At 44.4% G+C, this 23,780-nt stretch overlaps 1 protein-coding gene across 12 annotated transcripts in view; it reads left to right on the top strand.

Annotated features, from left to right (window-relative positions):
- Positions 1–23,780, top strand: part of LOC115180350 (protein phosphatase 1 regulatory subunit 12A) — a 69,292-nt gene that overhangs the window by 6,093 nt on the left and 39,419 nt on the right. For all 12 annotated transcript variants that reach the window (XM_029742373.1, XM_029742381.1, XM_029742371.1 and 9 more), the window contains exon 2: positions 15,967–16,097. In XM_029742373.1, the coding sequence (XP_029598233.1) occupies positions 15,967–16,097 (131 nt within the window). The remainder of the gene's footprint in view (positions 1–15,966; positions 16,098–23,780) is intronic.

The raw sequence follows: 23,780 nt of genomic DNA, 5'->3' as shown, positions 1-23,780 counted from the left end.
ATTCTGCATGAATCTTGAAATGGAACCGATGCAGACAGCAGTGCATGGGGCCCTCACTGCAGTTTCATCCAAAGCAGCACCAGTTACATTAACACATTACATAATTGCTCCAGCCCCAACCCTGAGATTCTCAGCTGTGGCAGAGGCTCCCAGTCGGCCAATGAGAGCCAGGTGGGTGGGGGCTGTCTCATGGCAGGAAGCGTAGATTCAACTTTCAGTGGAGGTGTTGAGATGTTTTTGTTGCTTGAATTGAATCTCTTGATTAAATTTGGAAAATGTACTTGTTGACTTGATATTTTGAAGGTCTGACCTTGTAAAGTGTTGTCGTCACACAGATCCTATTGCTGAAATATTATGTTCTGGAACATTTCTTCCACCAGTCATGCGGCGCTCTGTTTTGTTCTTAAGGCTGTAAACTCACTTACCCTGGTGGGAAGCGGAGAGCGTTTTGGTTTACCACGATCACCTGATCCGAAGTGAGAATTGTGTGTGTCAGGACCAGAAAGCGCTGCCCAATTAGTGCTAGATTTAAGTTGATTTGGGATGAAACGAGCTGTGACTTTTGATGACGGGGGAGCACCGTGTTCCTCATTGCTAGGGACATTTGTCGTCGTTCACCTTGGAAGATAATCAAAGGAATGCCGAACAACAGTTTTTTTTCTTTTCTCCCCCATACCAAGGTCCAGAAGATAGACATCATTCTCTACTTGATACCTTTTCCTGTAGATGCCACTCAATGTCACTCCAAGACGGTTTTCTCATTGAAGGTGTCTATTCCTAGCCCTAAACCAGTTGGAGGTGGCCTGTTTGGCAGTGGACTGGGTATGCAGGCGCTGCGCGAACACAGCACATGGCACTGTTTGGTTTGTGGAGGAGGGGACTCTTACAGTGGAATGCCCCACTTCCTTTGTTGAAACCATTCTGAGGAATGGTCAGAAACCCCTGCCTCTGGTGTTGGGCCCTGTCAACAGAGGCTGTTTAGCCCTGCCAAAGGTCAGTGCCATTACAAATGGCAGCTCTGAATGAAATGTAATTGTAGCCATTGGTTTATGGTGAAGGGGGTACTGTACAGCAGCTGGATGACCTTATATTTGTAATGCGATGGTGGTGATATTTCGTCACTGTTTGTCAAATTTTAAGACATTAAACATTTGGTCGTTTTTGGAGAACTTTGTGAAATCCATACTACTATGGTGGTTGAGGTGAGTTTAGATTTATTTAAAGCTCTTGAAGTACCTCTGGTAGAAAGGCACTATAGAAATCTATTATTATAAGAAAAATATTTCAACCACCCCTTTTTTGTTGTAGATGAAATTTAGGCTTTCTAATTGACCTGCCAAAAGGCAGCAATTCATGCATTTATAATGCACAGAGCAGCATGAGAATACATTAAAATGTCACTCAGTTATTTATAGTATGGAATGAAGACAATCTGAATCGTATTACTCTGCGTTCAGTCGTGTGTCTTGTAGAAAGGTTAATGGCTAATGCAGTGATGTTTTCATAACCGTAGCAGTCGATTGCTTGTCAGTTTTTTTTGTGGGCACTAGTGCATTAATAACATATTATAATTCAAGTGTTATGGGTCACCCAACCCAATGTTAATTCAACGTTGCTTCTGAATCATCAGCATAACCCTCACGGGCCTCTAGCTTGTGACAACTGTAATATTAGGAAAGCTCACAGAACTTGCACATTCTACCTGTTTATAATTGGTAGGTCTTGCTCTGTCAGGCGAGCCCTGTCTAAGTTTTCATTGAAGTTTTTCCACAAAACCTATAATCAAGTGCAGGAAGTCCTTGTGTCGTTGCTCTCGACTGCTTCTCAACATGTCAGGTAGTCTGCTGATCATAACACGTCTGCATGGCTTCCTTACGCAATGTGTCACACATTAGAAAGCGGACACCTTCCATACCTGTTCAACTTCAGATTTTCTTAGAAAAACGACTCAATGTTACCTCAAATAAAACGCATAAAATATAGGCATAAACACTCACATTTTCTTGAGACGTATTGATACCCAATTTCTTGATGCTTTAATTATGAAAGGGCTCAAGTGGTAGGAACTGTCTGAAGTATTTGAGACTAGCGTCACCGCAGGTTGAAACTGGTTCACCTGGGGTTGTAGGTAGAATTCCTCAGCAGTGGCGTAAACTCGACCCTCTTTTGCCACATGTGCTCAGACAGATGTGACAGCCAGGCAGGCTGTGGAGGCGGAATTGACCTGTCACACACTAGCAACCGATAGGCTAGGTGCTCTGCGGATGTCGGCAATGATCAAAACGAGACAATGAAGCTGGCGACTCGGCTATACATTTAAAGGCAAAGTCACGGTTGATTTGAAACCAGAAACTGCCATTCATCCACACCTGTGTACCACCCTCTCCCACAAGTACATTTTGTTACTGTTTTCCAGTACATGCAAACTATTTCTCACCCAAGCGAGAAGCTATAGATCTCTCACTATGTCGTCGGGGCTCCTCGGGTCGCTGAGAAATAGTCCTGGCACATAGACCTGTTGACAACATCTGTGTAAGGTAAACTGGGATGAGAAGCTGCCAAGAGCTCTCTTGCTCTCTTTCCTACCCCTCTGCCCCACATCTCCGGCCACACTTGGGCCTTAGCATAGTATTGAGCTGCTGCAAAATTTTAGTGGGATGACTTCAGCAGCGTGTCTGTTTTTATTCACCCTGTGGCACAGTCTCCTCTGCTCTAGATTGGTATTTAAACTATCCCAGGGTTCTTTGCTTTCCAGCAGTCATGCCTCACTGAGTGTGGGTTTATAAAATGTTTTTGAACTGAAAACACCTGGACGCTGAAGACTCTGAATTCCTATGTCTTATGAAGCGAGGAGGACAATTAAGCCCAGAGTCTGTTTTGTTGTTGTCCTGGGAGGAAGAAGTTACATTCTTTCCATTAGTCTCAAAATGGCCTCATCTTTCCAGCCAGTGAAATTGGTGCTGCAAAAACTGTACTTACAGGTGTTGCATTAACAGAGTTATGCGCTGTTCATGCAAAAAAGAGAACGCATATGAAATATCTTGATGCGTTTTGTAAACACAGATCTAAAATGCTGCTTATTGTAATTTCTGCATGGCATCAGACTAATGTAGTGTTTCAGTTGCTCTTCTCCACTCAAATGCTGTTTGTGAATTCTCATCTATCAGCAGACAGCCCTCTGACTGATGTGGAGATACTTTTCTCTGGTGAAATGCAATATTAAATTCAAGCAAATCATTAGGAAATGTAGCTGGCTACATTCTTTCTATAATACACATTAGAAATATGATGGCCTTTTTTTGTTGTAAGCAATGTAAAACGCAGGTGAAATTGTTTAAAATCAGATTCTTTGGTCTGCGTTGAAAATGCAGATATCTGAACTCGACCGCGATCCTTGAGGTAAAGCCCTGATTACAGCCTAGGTGAAGGCCCGTAAGATCTAGGCCTAGACCACCCTAGAGTATGAGTGAAGGACCTACAGCCTACGAGACGTGACGGGCTTCACACCCCTATGTGGTTTCAAAGTGGGCTACTTGCCTTGCCTATAGTCAACCAACCCTGTACACAACAAACTCTTTTTAGCCACCTTTGTACATCTAACCAGTCTGCCTCTTCCCCTCAGCCTGCGATGGATCTAGTTTTGTACTGAGCCACCACCAGCCTTGTGACTATGTGCCAGTGAAACTGCTGCGTGCAGTTGTGCTGACAGGGGCTTTTAATTATAGTCTGTGGTGTGTGTGCTGTGCTACGTGTGTGTGCTGTGCGTGTGTATTTGACTGCAGAGTAAAAGCAGTGGCAGTGTTTGGCTTGTGAGTTTTGATGGCTGCAGGCATTGGACATCATTCAAAACCACTGATTTATTTAGTATCTCCAGGTACAGTAATTTAGTGGTGCCATTAACACTGCTGAACAGACCAGAGTAGGAAACTATTCAGAACAGGAATATACTACAAGGTAAATGTACTTTTTTAAATCAGTGGACATTTTGGTTCAATGTCTCCATTTGCATATTTTTCACTGTTCATTTCCTAATATTGTAGACTTGATTGACATTTTGTAGAGCGTGAATATTGTCTGGTCGTTAAGCCTAATTGAGCTCCTATCCCAGATGTTGATAGCCTGCCAAATTAATTAAATGAACCAAAAATAACCAGACTGCCCTACTGTACATGTGCCTGTCTGGAGAAAGGAGGCTACAGTCGGAAGCACAACCCTTTCAATCCAAATAAGTGAAATCTTTCTTTCACAAGCAATGAGCCTTTTAGCATACATTTACAAAATATATTGAACTCTTGGTGTACCAGTAATTTTGGTCCAATTTAGTCTCCTCAGACCACACTGGAGATTCATATGAGCTTTCCAATGTAGTTGACATTTTCTGAGGCTCAGGGAGATTAGGTGTGCCTTTGGAAATCCCAACACCCTAGTCTCCACCAGAGCTTTTGTCTCTGCTCAGGACTCCTCGTGTGGATTTTCATTGGCTAATTAAAGGTGTTCTTTGCTGTCGTCTGTTTTGAGAGGGCAGGAGGACTGACAGGAATGTTTCTCTTCTTAAATGGGGGGGAATAGGATGTAGTGGGGGATGGGGGTGTTGGAGAGATTTTTCAGGCAGAGGAACAGGAAGTATTTGTTTATTTTCCTCATTTCCTCGTTGAGGCTCCACAAGTGAGCATGGCTTCATCTACTAACTCCTATTGCCTGCTTTTATCACTACCCCCCCCACCCAGCATTCGACACCAAAACCACCACCATAGAACACACACCCAGCTCCTCTCCTACTTGAAAGCCCAGTCTGCACTATATGCCCCTCTTACATTGGAGAGCGAAGACAACCCTCCTCCAAATTGTGTAAACTGTTTCCTCATTGGCTACTGTGTGGCTTAGCTCTTTAAGGAAATCACTCTGATGCTTCTGTCTTCACTCATTCTTTCCCAAAAGCAGCCTTTTGGTGATACCAGGAACGAAAGAGATCCTGTCTCGTGAGCTAGGCCTAAGAAGATAGGCAATATAATGTGCATGATGGTTCTATGTGAGACATTGAGTTCAGATCACGTGTGGAGGTGTTGATGGTGGCGCAGGGGACAACGGCTGGAGCCTTTATTCCACCTATGGAGGTGATCCATATTTTTCAACCGTAATGGCTATGGATTGTTTGAATGCCTGGCGGGCAGACACATTATACACACTGTCCCTTTAACCTCTGGAGTTCAGGCAGTGCTTGCCTGGAGAATGACATGAACACCAGGCTTCATCAGCATTTTCTGCTCATGGCTGTAGGTTAACCCACAATGCACGGTATTAAAGGAGATTGTGCTACACACACACGTGTTACTGTGGCCGTCTGACCTTGTTGCCCCCAACTCATTTGCCCCCCCCCCCCCTCTCCTTGGACCACTGACAGTAACAGCTCATGGAAACAAACTTGGCTCTAAAGCAGGGCTATTGCTTTGGCTGTAGAGCGTAAGCCGAAATGTATAGTTACAATCTCCCTGGACTTTTTTCCCCCCTCTGTTTCAATCCTGGCCTTTTTCCATGGGAATCCCAGAGCCATATATGGTCATCCTCAGCAGTGGAGGCAGAGTTCTCTGTGCAGCCGGGTTACTGCTCCCAACAGGGCTCATCTAGTGGAGGAACCCAGCTGGCCGCCCCGCAGCGCTCCCCCCCCCCCCCAACCCTTCCCCTGGCCTCCTGCAGTAGCTTTGTGCTTTTAAATCGCACACACATTCACTCACTTGCTCCCTCTTTTTAATTTTCTCTCTCTTCCCCTCTCTCTCTCGCGAGCATACATACACACACACACACACACACACACACACACACACACACACGGTAAGAAGGAATTCCTTTTGTGGAAGTGCCTCTGAGCCGGTGACATAGCCCAGTAGGTGTGGCCAGAGCGTCACTCGAAGCGTTGAGCCCCGGAGTATTACTTATCTGGGAAGTTCTCCACTGCTATGCTAGACTGTGGCTTGGCTGCAGCTATGCTAGGTGGCTGTGGAAAGGAAGCAAGGTTGTGAGGGAGAGAAAGGGGCCAGTGTTGGTCTCCAGGAGAAGCTGCTTTGTCTCCATACTGTTGCTTTAGAAGGGAGTGAAGGGTCTTTTCCAAAGAGAAAACAAGGGCTCCACAGTGGAGCCCATCTCCTGTTATTACATTGAGTTGCTGACTCAAAAAGCCAGCGGGTATATTTGGGTTGTACACGTGATATTTTAAAGCCAGGCCCGTGATGGATGTTTTGCTTTTTTTGACAGCTGCTCAATGTTGCACTGCCTTCATCTCTCTCCTCTGAAATTAGATTACCAGTTTTGTTTTCTCAAAAGGCCTGTGAGGCTTATCTGAAACATGAGTAGACGGTTGACAAAATGATAGTTGCTACAGAAAAAAAATACGACAGTTGTACTTTTTTATGGTGTTGATATTGTGACCGATAATGCTGTCATTTGGGTTATGTCATGTTTTCAAAGAGCTCGACGTGCTTGGTGGCTGTGCTGGTGCTTTGATCCCACCTGGACAGTGACTCAGGCCTCGCTCTGTCGTTATGGGTTTAAACAGCTGCTCACTCACCACACTGTTCTCCACTCATGGCACTCAGTGTTTTGTTTCATCTCTTCTGAGCTGGTTCCTGTGCTAAAACAAAAGTTTCTAAAACCAGCGCTGGCAGTGCCATACCAGCACTGGCTGTGCCAATACCCATGCCTAGGGCCCTGTATGTTTCCTGATCTAGGGTCCTGATATGATCCTGGTAACGTTACATTTGCTTTAGTCATTTAGCAGATGCTCTTATCCATAGCGATTTACAGTAGTGAACCCACAACCCTAGCGCTGCAACTGCAATGTTCTACCAACTGAGCCACACTGGTACAAGTCACGTTGTCGGGAAATACGCAGGGTCCTAGCCATGGCTAACAGTGGTTGGAATGACCCGTTGGAGACCTGTCTGCTTGGTGGGTTGATACCAGGGTTTCCGTTAGCTGGGAATAGCCGGCCTTTGTATGTTTTGCCGGCCAATTGTCTGCGAGGCGATAATAATTTTAAGCCTATTCATTGATGGAAATACCAGTCTGTAAAAATAATTTGACTGGTCATGCTTATCAGTCTATACAGTGGAGGAAAAAAGTGTTTGATCCCCTGCTGATTTTGTACGTTTGCCCACTTACAAATAAATTATCAGTCTATAATTTTAATGGTAGGTTTATTTGAACAGTGAGAGACAGAATAACAACAAAAAATCCAGAAAAACGCATGTCAAAAATGTAATAAAATTATTAGCATTTTAATGATGGAAATAAGTATTCGACCCCTCTGCAAAACATGACTTAGTACTTGGTGGCAAAGCCCTTGTTGGCAATCACAGAGGTCAGACGTTTCTTGTAGTTGGTCACCAGGTTTGCACACATTTCAGGAGGGATTTTGTCCCACTCCTCCTTGCAGATCTTCTCCAAGTCATTAAGGTTTCGAGGCTGAGGTTTGGCAACTCGAACCTTCAGCTCCCTCCACAGATTTTCTATGGGATTAAGGTCTGGAGACTGGCTAGGCCACTCCAGGACCTTAATGTGCTTCTTCTTGAGCCACTCCTTTGTTGCCTTGGCTGTGTGTTTTGGGTCATTGTCATGCTGGAATACCCATCCACAACCCATTTTCAATGCCCTGGCTGAGGGAAGGAGGTTCTCACCCAGGATTTGATGGTACATGGCCCGTCCATCGTCCCTTTGATGCGGTGAAGTTGTCCGGTCCCCAAAGCATAATGTTTCCACCTCCATGTTTGACGGTGGAAATGGTGTTCTTGGGGTCATAGGCAGCATTCCTCCTCCTCCAAACATGGCGAGTTGATGCCAAAGAGCTCCATTTTGGTCTCATCTGACCACAACACTTTCACCAGTTGTCCTCTGAATCATTCAGATGTTCTTTGGCAAACTTCAGACAGGTATGTATTCTTGAGCAGGGGGACCTTGCGGGCGCTGCAGGATTTCAGTCCTTCACGGTGTAGTGTGTTACCAAATGTTTTCTTGGTGACTGTGGTCCCAGCTGCCTTGAGATCATTGACCGTTCTCAAGATCATTGCAACCCCACGAGGTGAGATCTTGCATGGAGCCCCAGGCCGAGGGAGATTGACAGTTCTTTTGTGTTTCTTCCATTTGCGAATAATCGCACCAACTGTTGTCACCTTCTCACCAAGCTGCTTGGCGATGGTCTTGTAGCCCATTCCAGCCTTGTGTAGGTCTACAATCTTGTCCCTGACATCCTTGGAGAGCTCTTTGGTCTTGGCCATGGTGGAGAGTTTGGAATCTGATTGCTTCTGTGGACAGGTGTCATTTTTACAGGTAACAAGCTGCGCTTAGGAGCACTCCCTTTAAGAGTGTGCTCCTAATCTCAGCTCGTTACCTGTATAAAAGACACCTGGGAGCCAGAAATCTTTCTGATTGAGAGGGGGTCAAATACTTATTTCCCTCATTTAAAATGCAAATCAATGTATAAAATTTGACATGCGTTTTTCTGGATATTTTTGTTATTCTGTCTCTCACTGTCTCACACAGAGCTGCTGCATCTTTTGGGCTTTCAAGACAACTGGGAACTCTGGAAAAATACGAGGTCAAATCATGTCAGTCATCTCAGGTTGTAATGTCGGAGTGCTAGAAAGAGGCCTGAGATCCCGAGTTGGATATACGTACAAAATGATTTTTCCCAGTTTTGAACTTGGCAACAGAAGGCAGGCTTCATCAGAACATCACACACTGCTTTGCAGTGAGCTGGAGGCCGTATGCATTTTGAAAATGTATACTAAATTGTTTTAAACCTGAATGTTTTAATACATATTAGGATTATAAGTCTTACCTTGCTTCAAAATAACCTATTACTTCCCATCTTTCTAAATTTCTAACGGATATTTTCATCTGTCACGTGAAACCACTTGCATGTGCAGTGCCCTTGTGACAAGTGTTTCCCGCTAATTCCGTTATGGAACAAACATTCACTTGTAGCCTACTGAATTGTGTACATTGCTGTGCCTATAATGTAAAGAAATACATTTCTCAACATTTTGAATCTAAACGTTCTGATCTGTTGCATCAGACTCATTGCTTTAACTTTTTTCTTTGTTGTCTAGGCCTACTGGTTGTGTGAATTTGGGATTTATCGTCTTACAATTGTTCCAGAGTCTGTTTGCCATCGGAGGGCCCTGCCAGAGGAAGTGGTGGGAGGGATCCTCAAGTGTCTTCTCCTTGATGTGGAGTGCTGCTAAAGTTAGCTTGGAGCGCTCTGCACGATGCCCCCACCCCACTATCAGTAGGAAGTACAGTGCCTTTTAAAGTATGGAAAAAGCCTTCTGTCCTTTTTCTGAACTGTACTATGGGTGGGAGATGGGGTTTGGAAGCTGTCACAGGTTCATTATGTTGTATGAAATGTTTTCCTATTGTGACTTCATTGTAATTGATAGGCAAACCTGTATACATGGGCTAGGATTCTCTTTTTGGAGAAATACTCTTGGTTGGAGCATAATGGTTAAACACATTTTAATCAGGTGGAAGTCTTTAATGTTCCCTTTGATTTGACAGTAAAAGAATATCTAAAATGCATTGTGGTCGTATTGCATTATTGGTCAGACTTTTCAGTGTCGGCCTCAAGTCTGGTTATATGGATGACAGACACGCCATTAGCAAGAAGTTGTATTTTTTGAGGGGGGGTTGTGGGTTTTTCCACAGAAATAGCCACCCTGAAGTTTCAGTTCTCTTAATGTAGGCTGTCACCATTCTATTTGTATCCATTTAAGCTAACCTATTATGGTTCATGGTGACCTATGCTTTCAACCTGTCCAATAATATACTCTGCGATTCTGGAGATGAGCACTGGTACCTTTGCTGAGAGGTCTAGCAGCAGAGAACAGCGTTTCTGTCCTTTGACCATAACCGGTCATGAGAACAGTGGTGGGGTGAACGAAAACTCGGAACGTCCAAAAAGAGAAGGAACCCTTCTCTCCCCCTGTTCTCAAGATTAGCTGTTGATCTTGTACTTGCGTGGTCTGGTCCGTGCGCTGTCTCCGTGGGCTGTCTGAGCAACCCCAGTGTGCTTTAAATTAACTATTTTCTCTCTTTATTTATGTTTCTTACAAAGGCCCGACGACTGAATTCTCGTCTTTTGGTTGCCATGGCCCAGGCTCTCTTGGAGGGGGGGGGGGACACACGCCATTGGTGCAGTTTTGGTCGTGCTCTGAGAACGGCTTTGCCCATCTCTGCCCGCTCGCCAGGGCTCTTGAAATCCTCTATTTTAGCATTAGACTGGTGCATATGGACACTGTATTCTTTCTGCTCTTAGTGTTTCCATAGTTATCCCTGCTTCTCAGGGTGGGTTCATTAAGTTAATCTATAGATAGTGCCCTGTAATCAGCCCCATATGGGTGCCCTAAATTGAAGAGAATGTGTGAGGCGCATAGGGCACTGCTTCACTTGCCTTGCGGTTGGAGAAAGTCTCGACTGCTGGGGAACAGTCGCTCCTTGTAGCCTGAGCTTGTGAACACAGTCAGCATGGAGGCTACCTCCAAGCGTCTCTTCCAGCAGACGAGGTTGGTTCTGTCATGTGTTAAACATTCTACTCGTTAGTTCCCTCTTCACTTCCAACTTTCTATTCCATTAAACCATGTTTGACAAGGCCTGGACAGATGCAGAGCATTCGCTCACTGATGCCCGCGGATATGATTTCCTGCAGTCAGCACATGGACAGCTAGCTAGCAGGGCCATGATGTGAAGGCATTTGGCTGTGCTAACATAGTGGTTTACAGCGTGAACCCAGTGTGTTTTTGTATGGGTCAGGTTTCACTGGGGTGTTTAGGCTCTGCTCTCAGACTACAAGAGAAAGCCTCTACCTCCCACCCTCGGTGCTCTTTTGTGAAGTGTGCACTCATAGCCACAGTCACTTCCTGGCACATGCCGGCTGACGCTCAACTGATGGGAATGGGTAATCGAATGTACACACACCCAATAAACACGCACAGGTTTGATTTAGGAGTACTTTTCAGTGTTTGAAAAGAGCATCGGTTACAACAGTCCTGTGTTGTCGTGTTTAAAGTACCCTCCAGTGAAAATAAGATGCTAAGTGTTCTGTCACTTAGCAGCACTGAGATTGAGTGCAGATTAGTTACACCTGTGGTAAATTCCCACACAGTTTCTCTAATCACAAGCAGGCCTGGTAAGAATTGATCCACTATTATAAATTATTCCAGTAGTCGCCTTTGAATATAAAGTAATTGTAGAGATTCCTAAGAACATTAGAGCTGTGTGTTTCATAGAGATTGTTTTTTTTTTTACATATTGCAACTGGTAAGGATGATTACATCTCGATTTACTTGAACTTAATTAAACATAATCCGCTAGGATCTGTTGCTAGTCGGTCAGTAACACAAAAAGAGCATCATTACCTGGCTTTGGGTGGTGGGCGTCATGATGACGACTATTCGTCCTGGTCAGACCATTTTAATGGATAAACAGACTGTTTTTCAGATGGAGAGGCACGTACATTTTAAAGCTGCAATATGTAACCTTTGGACAAACTGACCAAATTCACATATGTGAGTTATAGATCTGTCATTCTCATTTGAAAGCAAGTCTAAGAAGCAGTAGATCTGTTCTTTGTGCTATTTCTATGCTTCAAATAGCTGGAAATACAATATTTCTCTACATTAGCTTGTTTTGTCACAAACTGAAATTAGGGGAACTATTAAAATGTTAGCAACCAGGAAATGGCGGAGCTATTTCTCCATAGTGCATCTTTACTCTATAAACCAATGAAGTGGGGGATCCTGTCAATGTGCATCATTGATTCATTTACTAAAGCTCTGTCAGTGTTTACTTCCCAGAACCCCTATCTTCCTCCATTATAGAAGGGCATTCCCAGAAAGGCCACCTTGCCTGCAGGCTAAGGCACCTGCTATGGATGTGCTTTACATATATCACTCTCGCATATAGACACTTCACCCGGGCCGGAGGGGACATGCAGTTTGCCAAGATGGGATGGCATTTTATCCGGCTCGTACGGCTTTCCAGGCCTGGCCCTGACTTGAGTTCTCACCTGCAGGGATGGCCGGGGAGAGGGAGGGATCCCTGGTTTCAGGGCTAGCGGTGATCCAGCCCTTATAGTTAGACTCAGTGTAAAACAATTTGACACAACCCGGTGCGTTCATGAGTTTTAGTGACAAATGTCAATAAAATATATAAGGTCGCCAAAGCAAATCTGATAAATTAATTTATATGAATGCTGTAAGTACAGATTGTTTGCTCAGTAGGAAATGAATGTCCAACTAGTCAGTGACAACTGTTTTGAGTTTGACAGCAACTATGTGAGCTAAAGACACTGTCGTGGGATTTCTAATGTAGAAGAACCCCTTACCTTCCAATGACTCGTGTGTAGCTTGTGAGCGTCATGGAGCAGAACATGTTACATGTGCGTGCTTGTTTGATATAGCGCAAACCGTTGACTCTACAGACTTAAAAAGACCTGGCCCCAGGGCTTTTCAGGATCGGCTATTGTCTCATAAACACCGTTAATCACACAGACTAATGGTTGGTGTCTTCAGATTCAGAATAAATAGATGAATCCGATGGTACAGCCCTGGAATATTTTAAAAGGGGTTTGAAGTCCAAAATGCACTGGTGTTAGTGGGACTCATTGGTTTAAGAACATGCTGGAAGGGAAATGGAGAAGTAGCCCCCGCTGCTGTACTCAGCTGCTGTCTTCATGTTATGTCTGTTAGCACAGCCCTCTTCAGTATTACTATCGGCGACATCGCTCTGTGTGGTTGAGGATCACTGGACTTGAACTGCGAGTCATGATGATGCTACATTTATTTTGTGAGTTCGAGACACAGCATTGCCCCCCCCCGGTCTGTGTTATGCAGACTGCTGACAAGGCCTGCTCTCTAGCTAGAACACTGGTCAAACAGGTTTGCATGGCAACGTGCATGTTTCCTATGGAGTGCGAGTCAGTACATGTCTGCAGTGTTTCACCTAAATTTATTGAATAAAGTGTTACCCTTGACACTGCTGACAAGTTTCCCCTAGAATTGTCTGTGTGCAGAACAGGCCTGTCCGTCAGTCGTGGTGAGGCGGGCTTTACTCAATGTCTCCTGTTATTACCTACATTAATAGTCAGATTAGCTCCCTCTCTCCCCATAGTGTGTTTAGCATTCAAATAAAGATGTCTTTATCTGCCTTGTTCGGCTTTAACCACTGAAACACTGCTGCAATCCCCCGTCAGTAAAAATATGTTTCAACCCATTCCCAGTATTGCTCCCGTCGCATTTCTCAGCGGCTCCTATATTGGTCAAGGAATGCCCCCCTCACTTTAAACAGTGGCAGTGTCCCTCCTGCGTCAGTGGGTGTCTCACAGGCCACTGAGCGATGCCTGGCTGCCCCACTCTGTCTCTGAGCGGTGACAGTGGGGCAGCCAGGTATGCCACTTTCCCCACAGCTCTGCCAAAGGACTGTTAGCAAAGGATGACTCCCCATCGTCTCCTTTTTTTTGTTCTCCTCGTCCTGTCCCACGGGCTGCCATGCTACTCGTCCCTGTGATGTTGGCAGTAACTCTGGCACCTGTCAGCTACACACAATCACATCCGTTAAGGGATTACCATTGTTGGGCTCCTGTAGCCGGTGGGCTGGGCGTCCTGTAGGGGATGACGCAGAGGGGAGCATCAGGAACCGGCTGTGAGTTCTCCTTAAGGGGCATGGTAGCAGATTTGTAAACGAATCAACTGCCCTAAATTGCTACTACCTTAGTTGCCTATAGTATCAGTCACCTGCAGGTATGAGACTTCAGATGGTGCAGAACAACGGTCTAGCTGTTTTTAATACCATCTACAGTTAGCTACATTATTTTTGGTTTCAGCATTTAGCAGACAGTCTCTTATCAAGAATGACTACAATGTATGTATCTAAGGGATGGTGACGGGTGACTGAACTCTTGACAGACAGACGGGTCATCTTGTCACTCAGCCAGAGTGTGGTTGTAAGCAGCTGTGTGGGTTGCGCTCAGTGGAGTGCCGTCTGTCTGCCCTGCAGCAAAGTCAGAGGAGCCCAGCCAGTCAGTTAAAGGTGGATACACGCTTCCAAGCAGCTGCCTGAACAGCTTACATCCTACGGCCTCCACACATACACACGGGAAATGTCTCCATGAGGGAGAATTTTCCTTGTTTTACTATCATCGCAGGAACTTTGAGGATATCAGGTATCCATGAGGATAGTAAAACACACACACACACACACACACACACACACACACACACACACACACACACACACACACACAGTCCCAGATAAGAGCAGCGAGGCCCACACACTCTTCTCCAGCCCTGGCCATGTACGATGCTGTAAACGGCCCAAATTTGGACAAGGATCCCAGCCAGATAGCGCTGTGACCCAAACGTGAGTCCGGTGTGTGTTTTCCCCCCTTGGTGCTTTTGAGGTGTCATAGCAGCTCGCAGAGAGAGTGGGAAACTTTAGACTGCTTTTAGAAAGGGGGAACCCTCAAGGTCAGAAAGTTATGAAGAGATCAAGGTTATGCAATGCAAAGCAGGGAATTCAATTCCAGGTCCTGGGTCCGAAAAGGTATCCCAGAATGACATTTAACAGTAGTACTCTTTCAGTCGAATGAGGGTGGGGGGGGCCTTTCGGGCATTCCTGATTTGTGAAATCCACTTACTATAGTAACTGAGATCTGAAACTTGCCGTCAAAAGTGAAAGGTTGTTTCACTCATTTTATCCAGCTTTAATCCCGTAATTTCTGTGTGTAATGTTTTGCCTGGCCTTGTTTCTTTGTCGACAGTCACCTTATTATCTGGCTGGCTTTGAAGCGGGTGACATTTTAACCCCTAGGTCGTCACTGAGGTCTCTAGATCTGGCCCAGCAGCCCCTAGTCCTCTGAAGAGTCAACTCCCTACAGCCCTCTCACTCTCCTTTCTCTGTCTCTGCTACAGATAGTTGGCCTTTGTCATCCCTTTTACCTCTCAGCCTCGGCAGGGAACGCCCCCAGCTAGTATGCACACACCGTTGCTGGCTCGCTCCCACATGTCACTTTATTGTATTGTTATGGTTTGTCTTTGGATGCAACCTAAAATTAGCAGATTAGTCTTTACAGCCATTTTGTAGTGTCATTGCTTAGGCCTAATGTTTTCCCTTCTCAGGTTTGTGCTCCTTGCCTCTATCAAGTCCTGGCATGCGTATTTGAAGGAAAAGAAGGCTCCTTTTAGAATTTCTGACTTACCGGTTTCTTGTTCTTAGAATGCAAAGGAATAGCCTATTCCTGGGGACTAAATACTACTGAGTCGAGGGTATAATGGCGAGTGTGTTTTGGGTAGCTCAATGGTCTTTTCTGTCTAACCACATCTTGACTGGAATGAAACATTGGTCATGTTGTCTAGAGCTGCACAAATCCATAGGTACAGCCTTTGAATGGGACAGCCTGAAAGAGGGAGTGAAAAGTCAAAGAATTTGCATATTTTTTTTTGCATATGAGCTGTCGGAGAACACCCAGTTTTCCCCCACCCCATCAGCAATAGTACGCACTGAGGTATTCCAAACACCTCGGCTATGTCCTGACGTTTTGGCCATTGTTAACCCCGCCGACATACCCCAACAATTTCTAGAGAAGTGAGGCGCCTCTTTTAAAACGGGGCGTGAGGTAGCCCCTACTGACACCACCCACTCCCTGTCGGCGGGGTCAACTGTGTGTGTGTGTGTGTGTGTGTGTGTGTGTGTGTGTGTGTGTGTGTGTGTGTGTGTGTGTGTGTGTGTGTACACACACATGCAGGTGCTGCAAGCTGGTTCTTGACACTCTGAGGAAGGCATCGTACACAAACAAGCCTACCTGCATGTCCCTGAAGGCTCGTGATTTTTCTCCTTTCGGGGGTCGTCACACTGAAGTTTCTTAGAAAAGTCCAACATTTAACACTAACGTACTTACTATTTCTCTCTCCCTCCCTTCAGGCGTGCATAGATGACAATGTGGACATGGTGACGTTCCTGGTGGAGCATGGGGCTGCCATCAACCAGCCTGACAATGAGGGCTGGATCCCCCTCCATGCTGCAGCCTCCTGTGGATACATGGACATAGCAGAGTAAGTACAGCTGCTGGGCTAGAGGTGTCATGGCTGACGTGGGTCCAGCTGGAGGCTGTTATGGACCTCTAGGGAATGGCTGGTCTCTAGCGCCCAAGTGTTACAAGGCTATTCCCTGAGGTTTATGGCTGGTTGAACACACAATTGTGCGAATGCCTTTTCATTTGGAGAACATCCATTACCCTGCCCAGACACATTTTGTTGTAAATCACTAGTCAGGTTAGGTCATCAATCAACCTTTTTTCTATTCAATCGTCTTAGACTATGAAATGCAATGCTAATCAATTCAATCCTAATAGCTACTTATGGCGTAGACAGCCTAAACTTGCCAGGGGTCACTGTTTTCAATGGTCCGTGCTTCTCCAAGGTGCATGATTACATGTTGATTGGGGCAACCGCCTGTCAGATGGCCCCAACCACCTTGCACAAGTTCCTTGTGATGTAATCAATATAGCAAAATCGGGGGTAACCTCCGGCATCAGTCATTACTCCAGTTGCTTTCCAATCCTTTCTTTCATTGTCCTTTTGAGGTAAGAAGGCTGTTTAAAGGGATCAGAAACCGGGCCGGCAAGTAGGGAGATATTATCAGTAGATATTTTAAACAGTCTGAGAGCTGAAGGAACTCACTTGCACTCATTCTGCAGTGACCTGTTTTACTTCTCTGTATTATATTACAGGAGCCTGGCATGAGCGTTGTTATCCCACAATCACACCCTGTGCAGTCCTGCTGCCCAAGTTAGAGTAGAATTATCATACTACGCTACCAACGTTATTGGTTGACAAATTGTGCCTTTTTATGGTGTTTCATCAGCTGCAATTGGTTGTTGGAATTCCAAGAGCCGCCTTGTAGATATTACCGGAAAGTTCTATCCTTCAGACTTCCCTCTCACCCCTACGGCAAATTATTTATTAAAAGTAAGTAAAAAAAGCTGTCGACTGTTAAGTTTAATCATTTTCATACAGTGGGTAGTCTACCTTATTGCCCCATTTTCTCCATATCAGGGCTGGGCTATTGAAAACAAGGGCTCTCTTTACTTTCAATGCAATGAGGAATGAAGGAGAAATGTGAAGGGCCTTGTCTGATATGGCTGACTAATGGAGTGCTCTGGTCTTGGGCGACTCTGGGACCTGATGTGGGTGGTAGGAGCACACAGCAGCGCCATTTTAGCCCACAACACTATCCCCGTCATTCCCATTCCCAGTCCTACAAAGCCGGAAAGGCAATGGCAGCCTTTTGCGCCAAGCCCTTTGGTGTCAAACCCACAACCATCCGATGGCAGTAGTTCTGAGCGATTAACCAACACTTGTTCTTTTTTAAACAACTCATTGACTATCTGTTTTTAACTATTTGAATTCCATTTAGTTTTTCTGTGAGCTCAATGCACAGTTTCTCTCGAAATCGGATCAAGGCCGAACTGGGTGATATAGTAAGGAGTTGTAGTTTCCAACAGGCCAATATTATACATAGTTTAGCGCAGAAAACATGGTAATGACCATAATCCCTTGCGAGCCTACTTGTTCAGTCTATAGCACAGACCGTCTGTGTGGGGCAGACCGAAAGAGACAAGAACACTGATCGAGAGGGTTAGAGAGCAGTTGCTTCGAGGTATCTCTACTTGAAAATACATGATCTATGTGATAGTTGGTATTCAGGAGTCATAAAAGTAGGCTTTATTTACTTTGGACAATATCCATTTTTTGTAGTTTTACAGCAGCTCTATAGATATGGACTTGGAATTAAATTACAGTCATCAAATGTTATATAGAGAACTGAACGATTTTATTAACCTCTCTCGGGTATGTGGGACAAAATCGTCCCACCTAGTCAACAGCCAGTGGAATCGAGTGGCACGAAATACAAAAACCTTAAATGCTATAACTTCAATTTCTCAAACATATGACTATTTTACACCATTTTAAAGACTCTCGTTAATCTAACCACATTGTCCGATTTCAAAAAGGCTTTACAGCGAAAGCAAAACATTAGATTATGTTAGGAGAGTACCCAGCCAGAAATAATCACACAGCCATTTTTCAAGCTAGCATATATGTCACAAACACCAAAACCACAGCTAAATGCAGCACTAACCTTTGAGGATCTTCATCAGATGACACTCCTAGGACATTGTTATACAATACATGCATGTTTTGTTCAATCAAGTTCATATTTATATAAAAAAACAGCTTTTTACATTAGCATGTGACGTTCAGAACTAGCATACACACCGAAAACTTCCGGTGAATTTACTAAATTACTCTTGATAAACGTTTACAAAATACATAATTATTTAAAGAATTATAGATACAGAACTCCTTTATGCAATCGCGGTGTCAGATTTTAAAATAGCTTTTCGGCAAAAGCACATTTTGCAATATTCTGAGTAGATGGCTCGGCCATCAAGGCTAGCTAAACAGACACTCGCCAACATCGAGGCTCAGTAAACTCAGAATTACTAGTAGAAAAATTGGATTACCTTTGCTGTTCTTCGTCAGAATGCACTCCCAGGACTTCTACTTCAACCACAAATGTTGTTTTGGTTCGAAATAATCCATAGTTATGTTCAAATATCCTCCGTTTTGTTCGTGCGTTCAGGTCACTATCCGAAGGGTGACGCGCGAACGCATGTCGTGACAAAAAATGTCAAAATATTCCATTACCGTACTTAGAAGCATGTCAAATGCTGTTTAAAATCAATTTTTATGTTATTTTTCTCGTAAAATAGCGATAATATTCCAACCGGGCGACGTTTTCGTTCAAAGGCTGAAAGAAAAACATGGCCACTTCTCGGGGCCGCGCATCTCCTGTCTCTGAGCCACCAGCCTGACCACTCACAAACAGCGCTCCTGTACCTAGCCCAGAGACAGCAGAAATCTCATTCCACTTTCTGGCGCCTTCAGAGAGCCTATGGGAGCCTTAGAAATTGTCACGTTACAGCAGAGATGCTGTATTTTCGACAGATGCCACAGAAGCACAAGAAATGGTCAGAGAGGGCACTTACGGTATGGAATCTTCTCAGGTTTTGGCCTGCCATATAAGTTCTGTTACACCATTCAAACAGTTTTAGAAACTTTAGTGTTTTCTATCCAAATCTACCAATTATAAGCATATTCTCGTTTCTGGAAAAGAGTAGTAACCAGTTTAAATCGGGTACGTTTTTTTTATCCGGCCGTGAAAATACTGCCCCCTACCCGAGAGGTTAAAGTAATGTAAATAAATGATTTTATACGTAATAAAACAGTTGGGCTGGGCGGTATACTGGTATTGATGCACAGACCGATTTTTGTTTTTACTTCACGTTCTATAACAGTATTTTAATGTTTGGTTGGCCGAATGTGAGGCGCAACACCGTGTCCGTAATGTCCATTTTTATAGTTCACTCCATTTGCTACTTGCAAGTCGTCGCTCCTGCATTCCGCTTCCCACACCAAGCCCTGCCCCCTGTCACTCAAGGAGAACAGTTGGTGTTGCTTGGCCGTGTAGTCACGAGCACTTAACTTGCTGTTCACTCTGGAGCTAATGCTAACTGCTAGTTAGCTGGCTAGCTAAATGTAATTGGAGTTGGCGCAATGTCTAATTACAGCCTGAAACCAGTGCTGGTGTAGGCCTAGATCTGCATGTTTGTGTAATGGTATCTACTAAATCAGAGGAATAGGCGAAGCATGAATATGTTAGCTAGCTAGCCACATAAAAAGGAACGGAACATTGTATAGGGACCCCCGGGAAACACTGACCAACACTTTGGTTCCATTCCTTACACACGTCTTCCCTGGCTTATTAATTTGTCAAACAACAATGCCCACTAATTTCCAACTGCACTGCTCAAAAAAATAAAGGGAACACTTAAACAACACAATGTAACTCCAAGTCAATCACACTTCTGTGAAATCAAACTGTCCACTTAGGAAGCAACACTGACAATAAATTTCACATGCTGTTGTGCAAATGGAATAGACAACAGGTGGAAATTATAGGCAATTAGCAAGACACCCCCAATAAAGGAGTGGTTCTGCAGGTGGGGACCACAGACCACTTCTCAGTTCCTATGCTTCCTGGCTGATGTTTTGGTCACTTTTGAATGCTGGCGGTGCTTTCACTCTAGTGGTAGCATGAGACGGAGTCTACAACCCACACAAGTGGCTCAGGTAGTGCAGCTCATCCAGGATGGCACATCAACGCGAGCTGTGGCAAGAAGGTTTGCTGTGTCTGTCAGCGTAGTGTCCAGAGCATGGAGGCGCTACCAGGAGACAGGCCAGTACATCAGGAGATGTGGAGGAGGCCGTAGGAGGGCAACAACCCAGCAGCAGGACCGCTACCTCCGCCTTTGTGCAAGGAGGAGCAGGAGGAGCACTGCCAGAGCCCTGCAAAATGACCTCCAGCAGGCCACAAATGTGCATGTCTGCTCAAACGGTCAGAAACAGACTCCATGAGAGTGGTATGAGGGCCCGACGTCCACAGGTGGGGGTTGTGCTTACAGCCCAACACCGTGCAGGACATTTGGCATTTGCCAGAGAACACCAAGATTGGCAAATTCGCCACTGGTGCCCTGTGCTCTTCACAGATGAAAGCAGGTTCACACTGAGCACGTGACAGAGTCTGGAGATGCCGTGGAGAACGTTCTGCTGCCTGCAACATCCTCCAGCATGACCGGTTTGGCGGTGGGTCAGTCGTGGTGTAGGGTGGCATTTCTTTGGGGGGCCGCACAGCCCTCCATGTGCTCGCCAGAGGTAGCCTGACTGCCATTAGGTACCGAGATGAGATCCTCAGACCCCTTGTGAGACCATATGCAGTTGGCCCTGGGTTCCTCCTAATGCAAGACAATGCTAGACCTCATGTGGCTGGAGTGTGTCAGCAGTTCCTGCAAGAGGAAGGCATTGATGCTATGGACTGGCCCGCCCGTTCCCCAGACCTGAATCCAATTGAGCACATCTGGGACATCATGTCTCGCTCCATCCACCAACGCCACGTTGCACCACAGACTGTCCAGGAGTTGGCGGATGCTTTAGTCCAGGTCTGGGAGGAAATCCCTCAGGAGACCATCCGCCACCTCATCAGGAGCATGCCCAGGCGTTGTAGGGAGGTCATATAGGCACGTGGAGGCCACACACTACTGAGCCTCATTTTGACTTGTTTTAAGGACATTACATCAAAGTTGGATCAGCCTGTAGTGTGGTTTTCCATTTTAATTTTGAGTGTGACTCTAAATCCAGACCTCCATGGGTTGATCAATTGGATTTCCATTGATTATTTTTGTGTGATTTTGTTGTCAGCACATTCAACTATGTAAAGAAAAAAGTATTTAATAAATTATTTATTTCATTCAGATCTAGGATGTGTTGTTTAAGTGTTCCCTTTATTTTTTTGAGCAGTGTATGTTGACGAGGGTGGGGCTTAAGCTGCATCCCTTTCTCACCCCATGGCCCTGTGGAAAGAAATGTTTTTTTCCAAAATTAACCACACACTAGTTGTTTGTGCATGGATTTTGTAATGTCGTATGTTTTTCCCCGAACACCACCTTCCATCAATGTGTATAGCAGACCCTCATGCCAAATTGAGTTAACCTCTCTAGGGTAGGTGGCACCAAATCGTCCCACCTACGTAACAGCCAGTGGAATCCTGTGGCGCGTTATTCAAATACCTTAGAAATGTTATTACTTCAATTTCTCAAACATATTACTATTTTACAGCATTTTAAAGACAAGACTCTCGTTAATCTAACCACACTGTCCGATTTCAAAAAGGCTTTACAACGAAAGCAAAACATTAGATTATATCAGCAGAGTACCCAGCCAGGAATAATCAGACACCCATTTTTCAAGCTAGCATATAATGTCACAAAAACCCAGAAGACCGCTAAATGCAGCACTAACCTTTGATCTTCATCAGATGACACACCTAGGACATTATGTTATACAATACACGCATGTTTTGTTCAATCAAGTTCATATTTATATCAAAAAACAGCTTTTTACATTAGCATGTGATGTTCAGAACTAGCATACCCACCGAAAACTTCCGGTGAATTTACTAAATTACTCACGATAAACGTTCACAAAAAGCATAACAATTATTTTAAGAATTATAGATACAGAACTCCTCTATGCACTCGATATGTCCGATTTTAAAATAGCTTTTCGGTGAAAGCACATTTTGCAATATTCTAAGTAGATAGCCCGGCATCACAGGCTAGTTATTTAGACACCCAGCAAGTTTAGCCTTCACCAAACTCCGATTTAGAAAAGTTTGATTACCTTTGGTGTTCTTCGTCAGAATGCACTCCCAGGACTTCTACTTCAATAACAAATGTTGGTTTGGTTCAAAATAATCCATAGTTATATCCAAATAGCGGCGTTTTGTTCGTGCGTTCAAGACACCTATCCGAATGGTAAATAAGGGTTACGAGCACGGCGCATTTCGTGACCAAAAAATTCTAAATATTCCATTACCGTACTTCGAAGCATGTCAACCGCTGTTTAAAATCAATTTTTATGCCATTTTTCTCGTAAAAAAGCGATAATATTCCGACCGGGAATCTGCATTAAGGTAAACAGACGAAAGAAAATAAAGCATGGGGTCGACTCGGGCATGCATCCAAGCCCATTGTCCTCTGATCGGCCACTTGTCAAAAGCGATAATGTGTTTCAGCCTGGGGCTGCCTCGATATCGTTCAGCTTTTTCCCGGGCTCTGAGAGCCTATGGGAGCCGTAGGAAGTGTCACGTTACAGCAAAGATCCTCAGTCTTCAATAAACAGAGGCAAGAAGAAGAACAACAACTTGTCAGACAGGCCACTTCCTGCATGGAATCTTCTCAGGTTTTTGCCTGCCATATGAGTTCTGTTATACTCAGACACCATTCAAACAGTTTTAGAAACTTTAGGGTGTTTTCTATCCAAAGCCAATAATTATATGCATATTCTAGTTACTGGGCAGGAGTAGTAACCAGATTAAATCGGGGACGTTTTTTATCCGGCCGTGTAAATACTGCCCCCTAGCCCTAACAGGTTAAACTGATGGACTGTGATTTTTCTTTGCTCATTTGAGCTGTTCTTGCCATAATTTAGACTTATCCCTGTGGTAAAATACCTTCTGTATAGCACCCCTATCTTTCCACAACACAACTGATTGGAAATTCCAAAACTGTACTTTTAACATGGCACACCTGTTAGTTGAAATGCATTCCAGGTGACTACCTCATGAAGCTTGTTGAGAGAATGCCAAGAGTGTGCAAAGCTGTTATCAAGGCAAAGTGTTTGTTTAACCTTTTTTTTGTTGTTGGTTACTACATGATTACATATATTATTTCATAGTTTGTAGGATAATAGTGAAGACTTCAATGTAAAAAAAAAAAAAAACCCTGGAAATGAGTAGGTGTCCAAACATTTGACTGGTACTGTATATCTCATGATATGCTGTTTTTACCATATCTCCCAGCCCTAATAAGCAGTCTTGTGCAGTCACCATCTTGCGACTTTTATTAATGGTTTTATTCTGTGTTACAGCATTCAACCCACACAGTGCATTTAATGGCAAAAAAAAATATTTCAAAATTGAAAAACTGATTTTATTTTTTTATCAAAGCACAAATCGCTCGGCAGTAGATGGCAGGGTGAACTCCTAACCACAAGGCCCAACCACACCTTGTAAAACCCAGCTAAAATGGGGCGAAAGTGAATTCAAAGACAATG

The sequence above is a fragment of the Salmo trutta genome, chromosome 40 (genome assembly GCF_901001165.1).
Source record: "Salmo trutta chromosome 40, fSalTru1.1, whole genome shotgun sequence".
Lineage (NCBI taxonomy): Eukaryota > Metazoa > Chordata > Actinopteri > Salmoniformes > Salmonidae > Salmo > Salmo trutta.
This window is presented reverse-complemented; position numbering and strand designations above follow the sequence as displayed.